We start from the raw sequence: 22,954 nt of genomic DNA, 5'->3' as shown, positions 1-22,954 counted from the left end.
TGTGTGATATTGAGACTTAAAAAAATCTAAAATTGTTTGTGTTTATGTGTGTATGTAGTAAATAGCTTTTCTAAAAAAGTATTAAAATAATATTTACTGAAGAATTTCATTGCTATTAATTTAAAAAAAAAAAATGTAAAATATAACATCTCTAATACAGTCAAACCTCTAGTTTAGAACTTAATTCATTCCTAAAAGTTGTTCTCAAATCAAAACAGTTTCATATAAGAAACAATGTAAAATGGATTAATCCATTCCTGACCCCCCAAAACAAGTGTTTGTTTTCTTTAAACCTTTTTTTAGCTGTATTTCCTGCATAAAAAATACTTACAAATACAACATCATATTATCTATATCCATTTTGCATATATACGTTAAAAGCAAAATGTTCTATCACTGGCAACCAAAACTGAAACCATTACTTCACAAAACAGTACTGTAAATAGAGACTTGACTCTGCCTGAATGAAATAAAACCAAATCAATCAAAACAGACAACAAGTACTTTATCTACATTTTCTGAAGTATTATTTTTAAATTGGTTTGATTTAAATTTGAATTTAATCAATTAATTTTGATTTTATTTAAAATTTTATTTTCAGTTTTAGTGTAAAAACCAGTTTTAATCATTATATTATTATTTTTAGTTTTAACTAACTGGGTACCTAGTGTTAATAAATATTAATATTATAATATATAATCTTTATTAATAAAGTTTTGTTATTTAATTTGTGTTAAGCACCTTTAAACATGGATTTGTGGATGTCATTTATATTATGCAAATGTCAATTAATGCAGTTTTTATTAATTAATTTGATTTAAATTCAATTGTGACACATACTGAAAAATAGTGGTAGTATCTTACTCCCATGTGCATTGAAATATTTTTATTTATTTATTTATTTATTTATTACAATTGGAAATGTCAGAGATGATTGTATTCCACCCCCCTGATAACAAGAAATAAAAAAAGATCCCCAATAAAATAATAACAAAATATAAAAGACATAATAAAAATTATAAACATAGCAAAACAAAAGTTAAACATAATTTAAATAACTGTCATCAGGACTACATCAGTAGTCCTGATCAGGATCAAGGATCAATGACAGGACTACATCAGTAGTCCTGTCATTGATTGGTTAGGCCATCAACTTTCTTTAACACAGGAAGTATATGGAGTTGACCGTCAGTGGATGGGTCTTGCCAAGTAGCTTGTTTGACAGACAGGGCAAATATGGTGTTCAAAATTGTTCATAAACTAAATTGTTTGTAAATAGAGGCATTTGAACGAGAGGTATGACTGTATTACTATTAGTATTAGCCCATTAACAAAAATCAAATTACATAATCCATTAAGAAAACATCTTGGAGAATCTTATATCATTTTCTTACATGTAAAAATTTATTATTATATATAATAACAAATCCTTAGATGCAAAAGATATATAAATTATTTCTACCTTGCTACTATCCGATATGTCTTCTTCATCAGTTACTTCACCATCCCCCTTACAATATTCAGGTAATTTTTTGCCCTATAATTTGTTTTAATAACAAAAATTAAAATATATACAATAAAAATAAATATTTTACACTTAACTATCTATTTACTCTCTAATATTTTAAAAGTGATGCAAATCTTACCATAATGACAATTTTTCTTTTTAATCTTTCAGGAGAAGTCTGAGTTAATAATAAATGACCATCTCTCTCTGGAATATATAAATATTTGCTCAACATAAAAGATATTAAACTTGATATTTCTCTTTGAGATTCCAGACAGCAATGATTTTCCAAATGTAGAATCAACGGATACCTTATTAAAACAAAAATATAGGAAAATAAAAATTTGTTTAATCAAAATAAACATTTCTGTTAAATCCTTTATAACTTACTGTGATGTTACAAAAGCATTATCACTGATTGTTTGTAAAACATCTGCTAATGGAATTTTAGATGTCAAAGTGTTACCATGATACACAACTGGCCCTTGAATATCATCCCAACAATCAACTAAATTTGTAAATATTCAAATCAATATTCTGTTATTACCATTAGACTAATTTTTAATTATTAATTTACCTTTAATACATCTACATCCTTTCTGCAAAACATTAACATAACCTTCTATACTAGATGGACCTTTTAATTGATCTTGTAGCAAATATCTACATATTGAATATAGTTATTAACTTTTAAGTCAATAATGAAATTCAATAATAATATTGAAAGTGACTTACGTATTATGGGAAGTTGATATAAAATAATGAGACAATGGATGGGACATGTCTTGATCAACAGCTCCTTTGTTTGGTGTCATATCACAGGTTTCTGACAGCAGAAATTGAGTAAAACCTGAAAATAATAGAATTCATAATAAATGATTATTTGAATTAAATAAAAACAATTTTGAAAAAATATTTCATTAATAGAAATTATAAACATCCAACTCAATAACTGTAGAACTTATAAAGAATAGAAAAATATCTACTTTTCTTCAAAAACATTTTATACAATGTAAGGCATTTGTTATAATAGTAATAGTAATTCTGCTTTATTAATCTGCTAAATTTGTATGTTAATTTGCTTTTAGCTAAATTTTAAAGTGTGACATTTCTATATAACTGAAATAACATACAAGGTATTTTGGTTTGCTCTTGACAATGCATCTAAATTCAGTGTTCTATCTTATCTGAGATAAATCCCTTCTGATTATCATAAAAATTTCAACTTCAATAATTCTCAACAAGCATCTGTTCATTTTATGTTTGTACTTGTTAAATTTTGAGTAATTACAATGCTGTTTCAACTATGTACTGTACTTTGTTACAATTGTACTGTACTTAATATCACAGATATATTCTTCCCCACACATAATAATGGATAAAATTTTTTAAAGTATTATTCAACTATCATCTAATTTTACTTCTAAGGCTTCAATTTAATAAAATTACAATTATAAGTGAAAGGTTATCATATCTAAAGTGGTTAAAAGTAAAAATTTCTCATAGAAGAAAATTTCCTTTTAAAGTTAGTATCAATAAAATCTGTATATACTTGTATATTTAAAAGACAACCATATGTTCTTATTGATCCTGATATTCTTAATAAATTTATTATACCCTGAACTTATAAATAGCAATGGATAACTAAGCAAATGAAATCAAAATTTTCCTACTATAATATGAAATAAAAAATAGACATGATGTTTCACTCCAAAGTATGTTTATTTGTAAAGAAGTTTAAAATTGATGGTGGATTCCAATCTTTGAAAACTTAGAATCATTTTAGAAATATACAGATTATGTCCCGTATAACACGGGAGTTATGTTCCAAAAAATTGCTGTTATACGAAACAAAGAACTAGTGTGAAAAGGGGGGGTTAGGTTCCAAAAATTAAAAAACATGCAATTATATTTTCATAGTTAAGATAAATATCTTTATTAAAATTTTCTTAAATGATACATATTAATATAAATTAAACAATGTTTTCTTTGTTATCACTAAGCACTATTAACCAAGGGCATTTTCTTTTTGGCAAGTTATCCTTATCCTCTGAGCATTTTTCTGCATTATCTTCAGATCCATGCTTTACCTTTTGCAAAAAGTATGTAATTTTAGGTTGCTTGCTTTTAGTTAAAAGATCTTTATAAATTTCCTTATATGGTGCTAAGCACTTATGAAGAATAAAGCAAGTATGGGATAAGGGAAAAACATATGGCAACATCAAAAGCAGAAGCATCAAGATCTGGCAACATTGAAACAAGTTTCGAGAAGGACCATGTGTATCAACAGAAGGCGGAAAAAGAAAATTTACACACTTAAGTACTAATAGTTCATGAAAATAATAATTTTTGTGAACTATTAGTACTTAAGTATGTAAAAATTTATTACATTTCAAGTTGTACGAGGGTTTTACCCAATTCTCGAACCATGTCAGAGTGAATCCATGCTATAGAAGTACCGTGTTACACAGGAGTTACCTGTAGATTAAAAAATGTACTGGAATAAAATAATTACTATTCATATACTTATAATGTTACACATGATTTAATTAATATACAAGAAGGAATAAATTGTAAATATTAAAATCATATTTCTATAATACTATTTATTTATATTTATTCAGTGATATCTGAACATTTTTAAAATAAAACATTATAAAACTCAGTTTTTTTTTTTCATAGAAACAAAATTAAAATGTCAAATTTTAATTTGGGCAGCTTTAATGTAAAAAAGATATATTCAGGAATTTATTTCCATGCATAATAACTATTACAGTAGAGTCCCACAAACTCAACTTAATGTGGACTGAAAAGATGGCATGTTCCTGACTGGTTATGATGATGCTAAACAGCAAAATTTTCATAAAGAAATTATATGTATAAATTCATACATGTATAAACTAGTACCAATAGTGACCATTTCTATTTGTAGTTAAATTTTAATTAAAAAAGTATTGGCTATTTAGTGGCTACTTCTGAGTTAGTGACATTTGCATCATGGCATTTTGCAGTGACACCTTGGAAAAAAGCTTATATTTTTTGTTAGCACATGAAACTGATGCTATTATTAAGTGTTACCAGTGAAAAACAATAACTTATTTTATCTTACAGTTAAGCCGTAGAGATAAAAATTAGATTACAAGTATTTTTTTAATGACATGATGAGTTTTACCGAATATTGAGTTATTGAAAGTCAAATTTCTGGGACTACTGTATTATTATTGTTAGTATTTATCATTTCTCTCTTAAAAGTTTATAATACATCTATTAAAAAATATAATTACAGTAGAGCATCGTTTATCCGAAAGCCGGTCAACCAAAACAATCGGTTTACCGAAAGCTTTCTAGTCGGACTGTGTCGTGCTGAATCGAACGTTTTTGATACTAGATTAACTTCTAAAGTATAATTTTTTTGTTTTTATATTTTTCAATATATTTATTTTGTTTGTACAAAATAAAGAAATAATTTTTAACGATACAATAGACTCAATTATTAATAAAAAAATTTTCGTTAAGCTTAAAATCGACAAAAATTCAACACAAAGCGACATGCAACGGAGAAAAATTTCAACATCGGATAGGTTAATATATTTTTTTGTACATAATTGGTTATCCGAAAAATCAGTTATCTGAACAACCCCAGTCCCCAATTGATTTGGATAAACGATGCTCTACTGTATAATCTACTCTAATTAATTTAATATATACTGTAATCTAATCTAAAAATATATTTATAATCTATCTAATATAATGTTAGAATAAATTATATTTTAACATAATTGACATTAATATTATTTCATTATATTAATATATAATTTCTTTCCAATATTAAAAATAAAAAATTTTCAAGAAAAACATTAAATTATAAATATATTTTTTAATAGATGTATAATAAATTTTTAAGAGATATGTTTGTTGTTGTTATTATTATAAATTTATTTTCATGAAATGAAATTATTAACAGAAATTAACAAAAATTAAACTAGAAGATATAATAAGTTTGACTTTTTTAAATGTCAGTTTTAAAATTAAATTTTGTATATTTCAATATACAGTAAGACCCTGCTTAATGCTGATTTGATATAATGCGGTCTGCTCGAAGCCTAAAAAAGCTCAAAATTTATGCTGATTCAAATTATTGCAGTATTTCATTGATTTCTATATATGATTATTCCCAAACGTGAACCATGTAAGGAACCAAGTCCGAGCGTTATTTTTATTTTACTTTTATTTTGCTTATTATTCTATTTTTGGTTTGGGGCTTATGTTTTGTTAGGACGAAGGTTTCCTCACCAATCACCTTAAGTATTTAAAAAGAGAAGAAATAAAACCCAACTCACCGACGAAAGAAAAGCGCCATAGGACTTGCGCACATTTGCGCTTCCCGAGCGGCAAAGAATAAGTCTGCACTGAGAAAGAGGGGGAGAGACCCCACAAGCACAAGATAGACTCGCTAGACCTTAAGAAATAAAAACGTCCCAGAAAATTGTAAAAACAATGTAAAAGGTTAGTGAGTAATTGTCGGAAAATAGGCTGCCAGACGAAGAAAAAAGTTTTTGTTAGCATTAAGTATGTAAATGAGGGGAGTGATCGCATTCAGACTTGTGACGTCACCTCACACTATAAATCCCGAATCTCAAGTGAAGACGGAGAGGTGAATTCCGGATAGCAACGAGCTTGGTGAGCTTCGTAGCAGTAAGAGAGAGGTGTCCGATAGGATCGAATAGTTCCAAGGTGATTTTGAAGTGATTCGAATATTGGATCGACGATAGGAAGTCTTGAGAGTTGATGAAATAGGTTCCGAGTATATTGAGGTGACGATTAGGATCTATAGTTTATAAGAATTATTGTTATAAGTTAAGGCTTTGGTTTTGTCGGATTCCCAAGGGGAATAGAATTAAGTTAGAAATAGATTGAATTGAGTATTGTCGGGTTGATTTTGTTGAATTTCATTGAATAAATAATTGTTTGATTTTTTACTAAATATTGTACATAGTTTTTGCTAAACGACTAATTAAATCTTTGATTTTTTTCTATTGACAAATCTTGTCATTATTTAATTCGGTGCACGCTTAAAGTCCAGGCCTGGCACGCTAACACGAATCCGAGTAAAGTACCCGGTAGGTTAACGGTTGTTTCCGGCACACGGTAGAGTCGATAATAGTCGGAAATTAAAACAGTACTTTGCAACCAATCAGCAAAGGGTGGCAATTCATTGTTTCAAAATGGCCACAAAGTGAAATTTGCGATGTGGCTTTCATGATATTTGACCATGACATACTCTGGTTAGGTTAGGTTAGTTAGGTTACTTGGTTACTTTTCAACATGTAATCCTTTATGAAAATGTGTTGTGGTGCTCGATACATCAACGTTTTCTAACTAATTTACTAAAAATAATTACTTTGTCAAGAACTTTTATTAATAAATCAGACTTTTTCATGAGAATCAAGAATGTTTCAGAGTTATTTATTTTTACAAGAACTATTACTGTGACATTTCGAATTGCATTTTATGTTCTTTAAGAGACATTTGCATTTTATATCAATATACTATCTTTTACAGTGTCACATTATAAACCCTTGCTTACTTTCAGATGTTAACATGGATGCTGAGCGAAGTGTGAAGTTGAGGGTATGTCCTGAATGTTAATAAAGTTACTCTCAGAAATTGTAAATTCATTACGAGCATAAAGTCGATCAAGAAGACCCTTGTTTCTTAACTGATAGAGACCTGATGGATTAATGCTCATAACAACAGCTAAAACATTTCTGGGAGCTGCATGTCCCCAATCAACATCAGGCACCCTAACTAAAACATTCGAACCAATTTCAACTTGTCCGAATAACCTAGTCCAGGGGTGGCGAACCTATGGCACGCTTGCCCAAAGTGGCACGTAAGAAAAATCATCTGGCACGTGACGTGTATCATATGATTTTTGTCTTTTTCAATCATCCTTTCTGTTTATCACCTGATCATCCTTTTTCAATCAGATTTTTTACATTTATTCGAATTAAAGCATATTCGTTTAATTTCCTTAAATATCATTATTCGAAGTCTAAGACTTTGGCACGCATTAACATCTTTAAAGCTAAGTATGCTTACAATATGGCATGTAAACTCAAAAAGGTTCGCCATCCCTGACCTAGTCTAGCCTAACCTAACCTAACCAGAACGCGTCGTGGTCAAATATCATGAAAGCCATGACACAAATTTTGCTTTGTGGTCATTTTGAGTTAGCCACAATGAATTGTGGCTGTTTTTACAAATGCCACGACGCAAATTTGGCTTCGTGGCATTTGTAAAAACCACAATGCATTGTGGTAGTTTTTTTCGCTCAGTGAGCGATTTCGGTCTTTGAGCCTAACGTATATAATTTTTTAAAATTACTATGATTTTTTAAATTATCAAATAATACTTAATTTAACTTAATTTATAATTTAATAATAGCTTTACTATATGTAAAGCTATTTTACTATATGTAACTATATGTTTACTAAAGCTAGCTTTACTATATGTAAAGCTATTTTAGTAAATATAAAATTATTACAAACAATATTAGAAATTTTGTCACTATTGTAAATTTTAGACAGTATTTACAGAAATATTTTAAATAATAATGGTCATTTAAAAAATTTAAGCTAAATTATGGAAAAGTAAACTTTACTTAACTTACATTTATAAGAAATTCATTTTAATAATTAAATATTGTTATTGAAGAAATAATATATAAGCTAAAAAAGAATGAATAAAGAAAAGCATCTCTAATATAAACACGTTATTTTCTGCAAGAAAACTGGACAACAACAAAACCAAAATTTAATATTTTGTATTTTCATAGCAAAAATAGACTAAACAAGTAAAAAATAAATCATCCCTGAACAATAAAAATTAGTAAATTTGTAATTCCTTGTCTACTCTAATAAAATTCTTAGTTTCAATAGTTTCACTACTCCAAATTTGTATTTTAAGCAGAAATTTCGGAATATTGCAATTTCTTAGTCCCTCTAAGAAACTGAAGGTGGTTTAAAAAAATTATAATAGCCCAAAATTCATTTCTCTCAAATTTCTTAAACGTTCTGTTTAAAACTTGCATGTAGAATAGTGAAGCCACCTAAAATAAAGAGTAGATAAGTGATGATATAAAATAAGGTAAACCAGTGTCCAAGGAGATAAAAATTTTTATAATAAAATTTTACACTAAGGATAATAAAAACTTTTAAACTTATATTTATATTACATTTATTATAAGTTTTAAAATAAATCATAAAAAATTTTGTTAAGTGAAATTTGTAAAATTTGAAATAATTCTAGGGCAACTTATCATATATATATATATATATATAATAAACAGAATTCTCTTCAAATTCAGATTAATATCCAACTGAATTTCAAATAAAAATTATAGTAGAAATTTTGATTAAAAATTAAATAATAAAATTTTATATTCTTGTTCACTATAGTTATAGTTCTAATTACATTTTTATACTGTTTTTTAGATTTGTTTTCTATTTGCAGAACTGAATTTATACATCATTATTTATTTACTCAATGAAAAACTTTGTTAATTGCATAAAGAAAAAGTTATTCAGAAAGTAAAATATTTAAGAGACAAAATCAATATTTCCAGGAAAATAAAAACTATATTCAAAGTAAAATATCAGATTTGAAAAAAAAGCAAGATTATTTTTGAAACTAAATTTGTCTACAGAAAGAGTTCAAGATGTTATTGGGTGAAAGTGCTTTCTTGTTTTACATTACAAGTGATGTTATTTTTTCTCTTACAAAATACATTTGACATTTTTAAACTTTTAGAAAAGAAAACTAAATTCTAAAAAAAAAATTAAATAAATTTTTAAAATTAAATTAAGGCCTAAAAAAATGACACATTAATTTTGTAACAAACATTTGCTTATGTTACAAAAGTTTAAGAGTTTAATAATATATTAATCATAAAATATATTATTTAAATAAATAAATGGTACCATCAATAAGAAACTGCCTATTTTTCTGTGCTTCCATTGAATGTTCAAATTGTTGAATGATTTTTTCACAATATTCTTGGCTAATGTTGTACATCTGAAAAAATTATTTAATAATTCTTACTTTCAAAACTGTTTACAACTAAATTAACAATATAAAAAAAATGTATCTATCTTACGCCTTGCTCTCCTTCAAGAAATAATTGAAAATCATCTAATGTCATATAATCTTTTCCAGAAAACCTGATTTTTAAAAGAAAAAAGTTTCAACAAAAACAATTTCAAACTAAAATCAATATTTGATTATATTTATAGATATAAAAATCAAGTATTGCTTATACTTAAAATTTTTTATATATTTTGTTATGTGAATGTTTAAAATTTGCAAAATATCCTGAAAAAACTAACAAAACCAATATCAACATAAACAAATTCACCTCACTAATAAATAATATACTTCTGGACGAGTTGACGTTTCCTTGAAAAGATTTACAAAATCACTGCTTCCTATCCTTCCTCTTTCTTCTCCAATTTTTCCATGTTCATATTCCTAAAATAATAATAATATTCTTTAAGATATTTTGTAATATTTTAAAAATTTAAGTCATAATTAAAAAATTTATAAATTTTATAAGTTCAAAAGTTTGGGTTGTTCAAGAGAAAAGTTGTTTAAGTATTTAATTACCTGACTACCTGACATTTCACAAATATAATCAAAAATATAAAATTACTTTTAACTTATTAATTATACAAATGAAATTTAGATAAATAGATAAAGTTATTAGTTTTCATATTATTTTAATTTATTATTAAAATAAACTCTTAAGTTACAATTTAAATAACAACAATTTAGAAAACAAAATTAATGTCAATTTAGATTATCTTATAAATAATCTATCCTAAATATGACAGATGAATTTTTTGTGAATATATTTTTATGAAATAGATTTATCAAAATTTTTACATGTGGTACTATAGGAATTTAATTAATGTTAAATAAAAAAATTTTGCTGATTACATTTATTTTGTTAACTTGTTAAACTTATTCATTATTATTATTATTATTAAACATTTTATACATTCTGAAATAATTAAATTTTATTTTAAATAAATATTTCTGTTAAGAAAATTACTGTTTTTTCTATCATAGATGATAACCACCAAAATTATTAAATATTTTTAAAAAACTTTATTTATTTACTTATCAATTTTGTAATACTTAAATAATCAATTTTCCTAAACAAGAGACATTGAAAACTGCAAAAAAATTATAGAATTTTTATTCAATTTGTAAATTTATTAATAAATTTTGTTACGCAAAATTGTATTTATTCATTGTAGTGTCAGTTGACTGATCTAATTGAATCAAAATTTTATAAAATAAATAATTAGCATAAGAAAGTTCTACACTTGATTTGTTAAGCAAATTTTAAATAACCAATTCTAAAAATAATTTAGTTGAAACATTAAAAATTTTTATTTAATTCTTTCATATACATTTAAAATTACATTTAATTACACAACAATCGTTACGTTCATCTACATTTAATTTAAATATATTTTAAAAATAAATATTCTTCGATAATTTTTAACAAATATTTATTATGATTTAATGTAAGTTTAAGCTAGCAAATGAATAAATAGTGAGTAATTCTATCTGAACAGATTGCAATATTTAAAAGACAAAAAATTTAACTACTTTTTTTAAATCTGTAAAACTAAAGTTGAATGATCTGAAACTGGGTAAATCACATGATTGAATTGTCAAATTTAAGGATGAATTAACATCAGTAACATTTTTAATTTTTTTTATTTCTGTTAAGTTAACTGTACAATTTGCTATGTTAAAATAATAAATATAAAATAAAAATAGCACATATTCAAAAAAAAAAAAATAATCAACAGAAAATTTAAATCAAATATTTCAAGTTTTTACATCATGTATTTTTGAAATATTTGATTTTTCTTACCATAATTTTTTGCCTTAAACGAACTGTACTTAATTGATTATTTAATTTTTTCATTAATGATATTGTTTCCCATTCATCTAATAATCCTTTTTGCTTAGTGTCAGCTTTATCAAACATTTCTTTTAACCATCTAAGTAAAGTTTTTTCAAGATTAATAATAGAAAATATATAAGAAAAACTAAAAAAATAATGAAAATAAAAAATAAGAATACTTTTCTCTCATTCTTTGTCTTTCATCAAGAGTATCAGGAGCTAGAAAAAATATATATAATTGAATATTAAAAAATATATAAAATATATTGAATTTCTGGTAAAAGTTTAAATAATTTCTTAGTTAAAATTATTTTGGTCAATTTTGAATGTAAAAAAACAAGACAAATTTTAATTTGTAAATTAGAAGGAAGCAAACATAAATTATTATTAACTTTATTTAAGTAATTTTTACTCATCCTATTATTTCTCTTAAAATACATACATTTGGAAGCACCAATTAGAACATTCAGTCCTGTCACCCAAATATTAGCTTCATCTGCTGATGGTGCAATTAGATCTAAGGATTCAAATGTATCATTATAAATTACAGAGAATGCACAATCTTCAGAATAACTCCCAGCAATTTCGCGGCTCCTTAGTACTTCTGTGCTTTTACCCATTCTTACTTCACGCATGCAACGAATTGGCACTGAAACATCAATCATAAGTAGAATGTTACTCAAGGACAATTTAGATGGAATATAACTGATGTGACCTACACTTTTGTACAATGTCATTTTAAAGCATTTTGTTCACTCATTACATCAATGTATTACAATTGATTGTTATATAGCATTAGAAACATTTTTAAAAGAGAATATTAACCTTACTAAATTCACTTTCATTTAAAATTTTATTTTAAATTAATTGCATTTAAAAACTAATTTTAGAGATAAATTGAAAATGAAAAGATAAACATACATCTAGCTTTGTTTGATTTCTTTGTTGATGGAATCCACCTTATAGAAGATAGGTCTTCTTCGAGTGTAAAGAAACGTCTGTACTGTCGTGAACTTGGTCGAACTTTTATTAAGCTGCTACCACTAATCATATATTTCAGACAATCTAATGCTAAATAAAAATATTTAACAAAACAAAATATTTTATTTTACTTGAAAATTTATTCTTTTTGAAATAATTTGCAATTTATTATCAAAATTTTTGGAAATTTTAACAGCAAATAAAGCTGTATGAAAAATAAATATAATAGGAAAATATACCTATTAAAATTAAATGATTTAAAAGTATTATTAATGACAAACGAACAACAAAAGCTAGTTATCAAATGAATAATTAACCAATTTACAAATTTATTTAAAACAATCCTTTTGTCAATATATTCTCATTAAGAAATTAAATGCTGTTTATTATTAACATTATTACTTTATTTAAAATAAACATTATAAGCTATGTTACTTTGTTTACTCAAAATAAATAGAAATAAATTTTGTAACTTTACATTCTATTCTATGTTATCTTATTTTAAATATATAACTTATAAGCTGTATGAAAAAAGAGGGGAAAAAAACAGAAAATTTTTTAATGTGATTACAGTAGTAATAAATTGTTATATGTCTAATCAGAACCAGTTTACAGCTTAGGACCTTGTCTTTTAAAGCTACTATTATTCTGAAGGAATTTATTCTTTTACATATTATATAAAATATATAATAGAATAATATATACTATATATCTTTTCAGCTTAGAGCTATAAGTCTGAATTCAGCTTAACTTCTGCATAATACTATAATTTCAGTATGTAATTATTAAATTAAAATATATTTAATAAAACAATAAATTTAAAATAAGAAATGCTTATTATTCTCTTAATTGTTTTAAAATATATTATTTTCTAAAATAAAATATGGTAAATTAATTTAAATAAATTCTAATAATATCAGGAAGAATATAAATGATGATATTATATATGTTGATAAAATAAAACTATAAAAATATATTGAAGGTAAGAGACAACACATCATGCAAACTAATTAAACATTTAAATGTTAATTAATTTCTTACTCAAGATTGTTCTTAATACATATAAATTATAAAATAGATTATCTTTAAAATACATAAATATCTCTAAGTAAATTTTAAAAAATAGCAATATATAGTATTTATAAATTTTAAATACATAAATATTTCATTTTATAGAAATTTCATTTTAAAAAACTTAAATTTATAAATAAATTTAATTTTTCTTCTGATATTAAAAGGAAAGCATGCAAAAATAAAATTAATTAGGTAAATATAACTTATTGTTTTTGCTTGTTTGTAAAAGATAAAATATAGTTGAGGGTGTTTCAAAAATGAATATCTTTTATTTTTTATTGCACTCATTTTAATTTGATATGGAAAAAATAGAAGGGCCATAATGTACATCCTTTCTTCTCCACAGCATTATTCAGCAGGTACTGTAATCTCACAGGCTATGATATAGGTTAGTTTAAATTGTCATCTCTTATCACATTGTCTATTATAGAGAAATAGAGAGCTGTAGTACAATTGTTTTAAACGAAGGAAGAAAACTATCACAAATCATGCTAAAATGTTGGATGTGTATTCTGAAGATTGCATAAATTATTCAAAAGTTTTACAATGGTGCAAAATGCTGACAGAAGTGTGACAAATGTTCATGTGATGAGTGATATTCTGGCTGCAAGCACAGAAGGTTTTGAAAAATATTTCAGCCTACAGTTGGGAATTTTTAGCACATCCACCTACTTGGCTCAACGAAAAACATTTCTTGGCAGGAAGAAGTTTCAATCATATGAATAACTGAAATCTGGGATTCAACTTCAGAAAAACTTTTTACAGACATATTTTCAAACTCACAACACACTGAGATAAGTGCATAAACATCTATGGTTCTTATACAGAAAAATAGGTCTTCTATTTTGTTTTGTATATTCAGTTTGAATAAAATGCATTATCTGAAATATTTAAAAATTACAAAGCCACTACTTTTCAAAACATTTGCATATTTGTTATAATTAGAGTAATTATTTGGTTGCATCATACAGCAACAAACTTCTTAACTCCTATAAGAACTACACTTGTAAAACTACCAACCCTACAACCATGAAATGAAGTAAACATGTCTTTATTAACAAATATTTTCAATCATCTTAAACAACCTTCAGAAAATTACTTTCTAAAACTATGAGTGCCAAAGTTTTCTAGAACAAAAACTGAATGGGGGTCAGCTAACACATATGTTGTTAATGAGACTTATAATTGGCTTTACAGATGTCATTTTTACATTCTTTGACTCTCGCTGCTAATGATCTCAAAGTAGTCCTTATATAACAAATTGTTTACTCTGTTTTATATAAAATCCATTATGGGAATTTTGTATATTCCTGGAACACAGAATGGATCAATTGGTCCTTTGTCATTACAAAGTAATCCATATATAGCAGGATTTCTTTTGGAGATTATCTTCTTCCCTGCAGCTCTACCTATCTTTTCATATACAGTGGTGCCTCGTATAATGTACGCCTCGAATAATGGACGCTGCGAACAACGGACTTTCCATTTGGCTGTTACGTGACTCGAGCAATGGACTGACTGCGAACAACGGACTTTCCGGCATAATTGGTGACTGCTCCATGGGGTGTGTTCTTTAATAGTGGTCGCTCTTCGTCTCTGCTACTATGGAAGTGCGCTGTTGTTTGTAGGCATTTAGGAACACAGTGAAAGAAAGAAAGATGGCAGTGCTCGCACTATCAATAGTATCATGATGGAGGAATCTATAATTCTAAAATATGAGCTTTTAAAGGCAAAAGAAGGGTTCCAATTGTAAAATTTAACCATAAAATGGATTATTTGTTGAAAGAGCATTCAAAATAGCCACGAAAAAATAGAATGCTGGCTATCATTCAAAAAAAATTCGTAAAGACACTTACATCACAGTGTGCACTAACTCGCGCTTTCACAATTTCTAAATTTTCACTCATAAAACCACATAATGGACCCGGAAACGAAACTATCTGAGCCATGGAGAACACCATGTTGCTTTCCACCGTAAACTATTGCTACAAGTGGCCGTTTTTGCCGTTCGACGGCGTGCACTCCCACCGGAATTTATGAATGCGTTCCACAGGAATTTTTAAACAGATGTCGCTCGCGCAGAGTTACGCGGAGGAATAAAAGAACACACCCATGTTCATTTTTTTATGATACAGTACGATTATTTTATGCTGTGGAACGAATTAGATGTTTTAACATGTATTTCTATGGGAAAATGCGTTTCGTATAACGGACGTTTCACTTAACGGACATGCACCTGGAATGGATTAAGTACATTATATGAGGCACCACTGTATATTATTTATACATTTTCAATCATTTAAGATAATTAAAAACATATGAGAATAAAGAAATTTTTACTGCACTTTATGGTTGTAGAGTTGGTAGTTTTACAGCAATAAACTTATTTTGTTAAGTTTATAAAAAATTTACTCTCTAATTCCAATGTTATTATATTAATCACTAAAGAATCCTACATCATTACAAAAGATGAACAGAATTTCATCCAAATGGCAAATAATCTTAAATGTTTAAAGTGTCATTCCAAAGATCTGTATCTTTAAACCACTATAATGATTAGTTTTCATTTAATATGTATATAATTACAATTGACTTAAAGGCATCCAAGAGACAAATATACTTTCATTATTACTTAATATCTTTAAAAACCTAAAAGTTTAAAATTTAGGAATAATAAACATTACATGATTAAATCATCTAAGAGAATGAAAGAAATGATAGATAAAAAGATTTGTACTTTATATAGATTTCAGAGAAACAGTAATAGTATAAAAAAAGCAAAAAGTCAACAAACTAAATTCTAATCTAATCTTCTTGGTATTTAATACAGGTTGAACATTTAATCTGGCATTCTGTGATCAGGCAACTTTCATGGTCTGGCATGTTTTGAATCTGTTGCCACTAGTTTGTAGATCTGTTGTGTGTTACTTTTTCTGTGAAAAGCAGGGATTTCGGGTCAATCCGTTCCATACAGAGAATGGAAATGTAAATAAAAGAAATTAAGGATAATAATGGATAATACTACGATTCATCTTATATCTTGTATTTTTATTTTCTTTCGTTGTTTTGGCCTTATTTATATCATTTATTTTATTTTATTTATTTATATTTAGTCCACATGCATGTTTTCCATTGATTTTTATATTTATTCCATCATTTATTTATGTTCTATTTTTAATGTTTCATTTTTTGATGAAGATTGATGAAGATCATTTAAAATGATTGAAAACATTTTTATGTTATTAAAAATCTTTTGCTGGATTGATAAAGGTGTGGTTTTTAACTTGTTTTCTATCCAGTACATAGATTTTCTAATCTTTCTTTTATTTAAACAAACTGTCTTTGTCTGTCCTGCCACCAGTTGGGATCATTTCTATCACATCTCAACTCGCAATGAGTTTATCATCTGAGTGGCTAAAGACATTTAGAATCACAACTGGAATTTTAGGAGGGTTTGTCTTAGATGTTAATAACGTTAATTTCATGAGTTATGTGAAATATGTGGGCCAACAATGGAGTTAGGTATAAATTAATCTAAACAATAGTTTTCAATAAAACTATATATTTATTATATGAATCTATAACTATCATATGTATATATTAAATAGTGTTTCAATAAAAACTATGTTGAGGAGAATAAAACTAAAATGTTTTGTCTCAATATTCTTACCAAGAGAGAAGACTTCAAATCCTAAACTACTAAATCTATCCTGATGAGAAAGAGTTTACATAACAGAGGAGGAGAGTTGAGAGTTCTTGGGAGAGCCAAAGTAATGAACTAGGTGAGGGATACAAATGTTGACTAAAGCATTGAATGCCAAAACAAGAGTGCATTGGAAGGCAACCTTTCATCTTTCATGCTGAATATAACTAAACAACAACTAACCCGTTATATATAAAGACCAACAACTGCCAAATTATCGGGCTAGCAAATGGCTATAGTAATATTAATAATTTAAGTTAATTTGGTACTAGAGTTAGGCGTTAGGCGCCATCTCTTGCTAAATTTAATAACTCTAGTACCGCCTAACTCTAGTACCAAATTAACTTAAATTATTAATATTACTATAGCCATTTGCTAGCCCGATAATTTGGCAGTTGTTGGTTTTATATATAACGGGTTAGTTGTTGTTTAGTTATATGTATACGCCTTGCCGGGGTTTGCGATGGCCGGTTGAGTGCCTTTGGGAGGACGTGGGCAATTAATGTGTCCCCAGCCGGCATTGTAATAGCCGTCGATGGTCGTACGGTAATCTTATATCAACTGGAAGGGAAGATCGGACCAAAGGTCTGAGTAGCGTAACTGGTAACGTGTCTGCACGGATAGCAGAAGTTGCGGGTTCGAATCCCGCTTCGGGCCGATTCTTTTCTTCCAGTTAAGCCTAAATTTATTTAAATTATTTAATTAAAATTCTAATTATTAAATTTAGCAAGAGATGGCACCTAACGCCTAACTCTAGTACCAAATTAACTTAAATTATTAATATTACTATAGCCATTTGCTAGCCCGATAATTCGGCAGTTGTTGGTTTTCATGCTGAATTTTATCTAATAGAATTATTGGAAATCACACCACACTTCCATTGTGAGACAGAAGTCGGGCAGTCCTGTGGATAGAAGAGTGAGAAACTGCACTAGAATTATCACTTTTGGAAGAACTAAACTGTTTTCCCTCCATGACGAAAAGGAAGTTCCCCTTTTAACTTAGATAATTTTTCTGTCAAAATAATTTTAACATATTATTTTTACAAATCTGTTAAAATAAATCCCTTAACTCCAGATTCTCACACTTCATTCAAAGAAAATTAATTAAGGAAAAGCCAAAGTACTAAAAACAAACTTCATAGCAACAATGTATGAAGAGGGTCACTAATAACATGGCCAAGACTAATTCTAACACAGAAATCCACTTTTCTGCACCTTATTTACCTCCGATGTACAGTACATGTACCAGATGATCATGTATATCTTGAAGACACTGCTGATCCTGAATACAATGACAACTATGCAACCTGAGCTTTAAGTATTATGAGTATTATTTTTGGTTTTAGGCTTTATGTTAAATGAAACAATAAAAACCTTGTTTGGACCATTAATGGTTGTATTATTTTCTATTTTAAGCTTAGTTCTACATTTGATAATACTGCCTTATGTATATGAAATAAGCATATGATTATACAGGTGATGTTCTTAAAGATCAATTTCTGTAATCCAGCAATTGCCAGGTCCCAAGGTCACTGAATTAGAGATTCAATCTGCATCATAAAAATTTGAATAGACTTAATGAAGAAGATAAGAATATACCAAAATGAAAATACCATCAAGAACTGAATATCACACAACGATGTATATAAGGTATAGAATAGACTAAGTATGGTTATGGTGTCTAGTAATTTAACATCAATTTTTACAAATGTTTTTATAATTATTGTTATAATGTTGTACCATACATGGTTGGTTATATAGTAATTGTCAGTTTATATAAATGTTGTATTTTTATTTATTGAATCTCTTTATACATGTTATAATTATAATACCACGATGTCAAAAGTATATATGTATCCCAGCTGACAGAAGGCAGTTGAATAAGTGAAAATGCATTCCCGAACATCAGGCATTAATGAGTAAAAATCAAAAAAAGGTATGTGATAAATCTGTACTTATAACGATAAGGCCAACATGACTCAGTCATTTATTATTAAATAATTGATAATATAGATTAGAAGCTTATATCAAACAATTTGAAAAAATTATGATACTTTATATATTTTAGATAAAAGATCAAAATTTTATCCAATTCATCTGCCAAATGGAACCTCAAAAAATAAAATCTGCAAATATATATATATAATAACCATATATAATTAAACTACTCCAATTAACTAAACCACTCAATACCAGAAAATCCTATCTTAACATACAATAAACATGATAAGAAGTATAAATTTTGAATCCCCCTAAGAATAGGCTTGAGAGAAAATTTTTTTCTTTTTAATCTAGGTGTTAGGAACAATACAAATTTATCTCATCAATAAATCTTCAAAAAGTATTTAGTAATTTAAAAAATTTTGTAAGAATTGGATATCTACACTGTTTAAACTTGATGATTTTCTTTAGTTGTCTCTAAAATCGAGTTATATAATGTTTTAAAATCAAATGAATTTGAAATAATGATCATGCATTACAATTCAAATAAGGAGATTACTGTAAAAACTGATTATTGTTATTGATTTATAATTGTCTTATTCCTCAACAGTTGTGAAGAATAGGAATTTCTAAGTACAATAACAAATAAATTTTTCTTGCAAAATAATTCAATATAATTCACAGATTTTTAACAATAAATTTTATAACAGTTTTATAGCAGATTATCTTATAAGAAAATATAATTTAGAGTACAGACAATTGTAATGTTGATACTATTGTAATCATGCATTTTTTAAAAATTTAATTAAAACAGTTTCTGCTAAAAATAAGGAAGAAATTATTTTAAAACACTGTTAAAAAATTTTTTTACGAAATGCTTTAAAATTTAGTTGTACTGTATTTGAATGCGCTCTGAAGACACTTTGAATAATAAAAGTGAAAATAATTCTCAATTTTTTGATTTCTCTAAAGTATTTTAGCAAATATTGCTGAAAAATTCATGAATCAAAATATTATCATAATGCATATCATATATTACTTTAAATATTTAATTAAAGTTTAACAATACAATTGCAACACTTTTCACATTTAAATTTTTCCATAAGTCAGAAATATACTTTAAACAGGAAGGAAATAAATTACTAAAATATTACAGTTATGTAATTTAGATTTATCATTTGATATAATAAATTACGATATTTATATTAACTATTCTTTTACAAACTATCATCTGTTTTTTTAAATAAAAATTATATTAAATCACCCACAAGTGTTTTTTATGGATATTTTTAATTTAGTTATTATTACAGATAATTTGAATTAACTTTATGTGAAGTATACTGTTTTGCCAATAATAAAATCTGAAATGGAATAATTACAATACATACAGTTATGCAATTACTAGTTATAAATATTTAACACACATTCATTAATTCATTTGTACCATTTACTGATATGCAACATTATTTGGGGCCATAAAATGAATAAATTTTTATATTAAATTTTAGTTGAAACATTTACTTTTGTGAAAAGAAATTTATTCATTTAAAATGTCAGTGTTTTTATATAGTAATGCACTAAGAGCAAAGTTCAATTCTTTTATGCTTTGAAGAAGTAACAGACTGAGACAGTTACAGATCACCACATCTAAGACATGGCATAACACACTGATGACAATAATGCAGGCTTTAATTAATCTTTCAAATTCATGTAACTTTTTCTTAATGTTAAATATATATTATATTATATGCATTGTTTCAGCAAGAAAACTTGTATTCAATACACATATATTTTATAATGTCAAATAGAAATTATCCTTAATTTTATTCATTATTAATTTTAAAATAGATATTTTCAAATAAAAATTTCATTATAGGGTAATAGTTTGGTATTATTTACTAGGAGTATTGATTCACGATCTCATTTTAAGTGCATTTCTAAAACAAGAGATATTTAATCATTTAAAATGTCAGTGTTTTTTACATAATACTGCAATAAAAGTAATGTCAAATTCTTTTATGTTTAGTGAAAGAAAGTTTTTTACTAAGATATTAAAATCTGAATAATAATGAATTTGTAAAGATTTTTTTTTACTTGTTTCCTAAAAAATAATAATTAGAGTAAGTTACGAATTTTAAATGGAGACAAGAACTGAACTTTGTTCCAATTTTAATTCTTATTTCTACTTAAAAATTATGAAATCATTTCTGATAGAAATTTTTTTATATAAATTTATTCAATAATCTTACATAAAAGATACATTAAATCCAGTAAGATACATTATCTAATAAATCTATTTTTGGAATATAATAATGAATTTTCTTTTTGGCATTTAAAATATTTTCTTTTTTCAAATAAAAATTCTTAATTTTAATGATAATTAGCATTTAAATTATTGAGTTTAAAAAGTTTTCAATAAATTTCAATTTGATTCTATTTTAAATTAATATAAGCAAATGAATATAAGAAAAATATATTTAAAATAGATATTTTAAAAGATTTTTTTTTAATATCTTAAATTCAGTTTATGGTTTTTCTTCATTTTAAAAAAATACTGAATAAATATACTGTTTCATATAAAGTATTATTTTAAATTTAAGATAAACCTAACTTTTAAAATGGAATTTACAACAAAAAATTAAGTAATTAAAAAGAAATATGGTTTTATGAATTTTATTAGAGTAACAGTATTAATAATGCATAAAAATGTTTTGCATAATATTTGACGCCATTACACAGTTAAAAAAGTAACAAACTGTTCCCTGACAAAACAATTACATAAATGACATGACAATTTTTACATGTCTTTTAGCTTTATTATTAATTAATTAATAAATAAGAATAACTAAAATTTTTGTTAAATCCATAAATGTATAAATTAAAACAATCCAATACTTTAATTATATTGCTAAAAGATATGCTGGATGGTTATATCTGAATTAATTAATAGCTCTGGAACTAACACTGAAGGAAGCAAAGGATGTCTGACTTTGCTTCCAAAGTAATTGGCCACATAACTGATTGGCAAGCAAGAGTTGTGGATTCAAGTCCTGCTCCAGGCTGTTTTTTTTTCTTTCAGAATAGTTCATATTAAATTTACAAATGAATTTATTTCTAATTATTAAATTTATCAAGCAACGGCAACCTAACTACCTACTTCTAGCCAAATTGCTTTTATTCTGATTATTAAGTACCCTTGATACAGCCTGATAAAATCTGGCAATGTTAAATTGTAATTTTGAAAGATGACAAAAAATATCCTAAATTCAAATAACCACAATTTTAAGTTCAAGAAATATGTGGAAAAATATTTTTTAAATACAGTAGTATTTTGATTTATTTAAAGGTGTAAATATGTAATTATAATTTAAAATGCTTAATATAAAATGTAATTTCAAAATACTTTGTATACACAATAAAACCTTTCCAAAATGGAGCTTTAATAAAACAGAAACCTGTATAAATGGAAAAATTCAGAGAAACAGCAGTTTTCTGTGTTTAAAAAAAAATCTATTTAAAAAGGAAACTTGCAAAACTGGAAAAAATATTCAATGTTGTAAAAGTCCGGTTCACACAGGTTTCACTGTATATGCATATATACATAATAACAAAGTACAATGTAGATATATCAAGAAAAAACAGACTAGAAATTAGAAAAATATGAAAAAATAATTTATAAAGAAGTTTTACTTATTATTCATGAATATATAAAGAACTGAAAAAACAAAAACAATGACTAGAGATAACTACATTCATACAATAAT

The 22,954-nt window shown here is 26.1% G+C and overlaps 1 protein-coding gene across 1 annotated transcript in view; it reads right to left on the bottom strand.

Moving 5' to 3' along the window:
* Positions 1 to 22,954, bottom strand: part of LOC136973648 (inactive phospholipase C-like protein 1) — a 63,008-nt gene that overhangs the window by 33,982 nt on the left and 6,072 nt on the right. The window contains exons 2-13 of the mRNA XM_067268391.1: positions 12,411 to 12,560; positions 11,932 to 12,138; positions 11,669 to 11,708; positions 11,457 to 11,586; positions 9,924 to 10,036; positions 9,666 to 9,729; positions 9,490 to 9,583; positions 2,243 to 2,357; positions 2,085 to 2,170; positions 1,898 to 2,015; positions 1,647 to 1,818; positions 1,463 to 1,537 (exon numbers count right to left, since the gene is read on the bottom strand). Coding sequence (XP_067124492.1) covers positions 1,463 to 1,537; positions 1,647 to 1,818; positions 1,898 to 2,015; positions 2,085 to 2,170; positions 2,243 to 2,357; positions 9,490 to 9,583; positions 9,666 to 9,729; positions 9,924 to 10,036; positions 11,457 to 11,586; positions 11,669 to 11,708; positions 11,932 to 12,138; positions 12,411 to 12,560 — 1,364 coding nt within the window. The remainder of the gene's footprint in view (positions 1 to 1,462; positions 1,538 to 1,646; positions 1,819 to 1,897; positions 2,016 to 2,084; positions 2,171 to 2,242; positions 2,358 to 9,489; positions 9,584 to 9,665; positions 9,730 to 9,923; positions 10,037 to 11,456; positions 11,587 to 11,668; positions 11,709 to 11,931; positions 12,139 to 12,410; positions 12,561 to 22,954) is intronic.

This window comes from Centruroides vittatus, unplaced genomic scaffold (genome assembly GCF_030686945.1).
Source record: "Centruroides vittatus isolate TY-2023 unplaced genomic scaffold, ASM3068694v2 contig_3255, whole genome shotgun sequence".
NCBI lineage: Eukaryota > Metazoa > Arthropoda > Arachnida > Scorpiones > Buthidae > Centruroides > Centruroides vittatus.
Note: the sequence above shows the minus strand (reverse complement) of the source record. Positions and strands in the feature narration are given on the sequence as shown.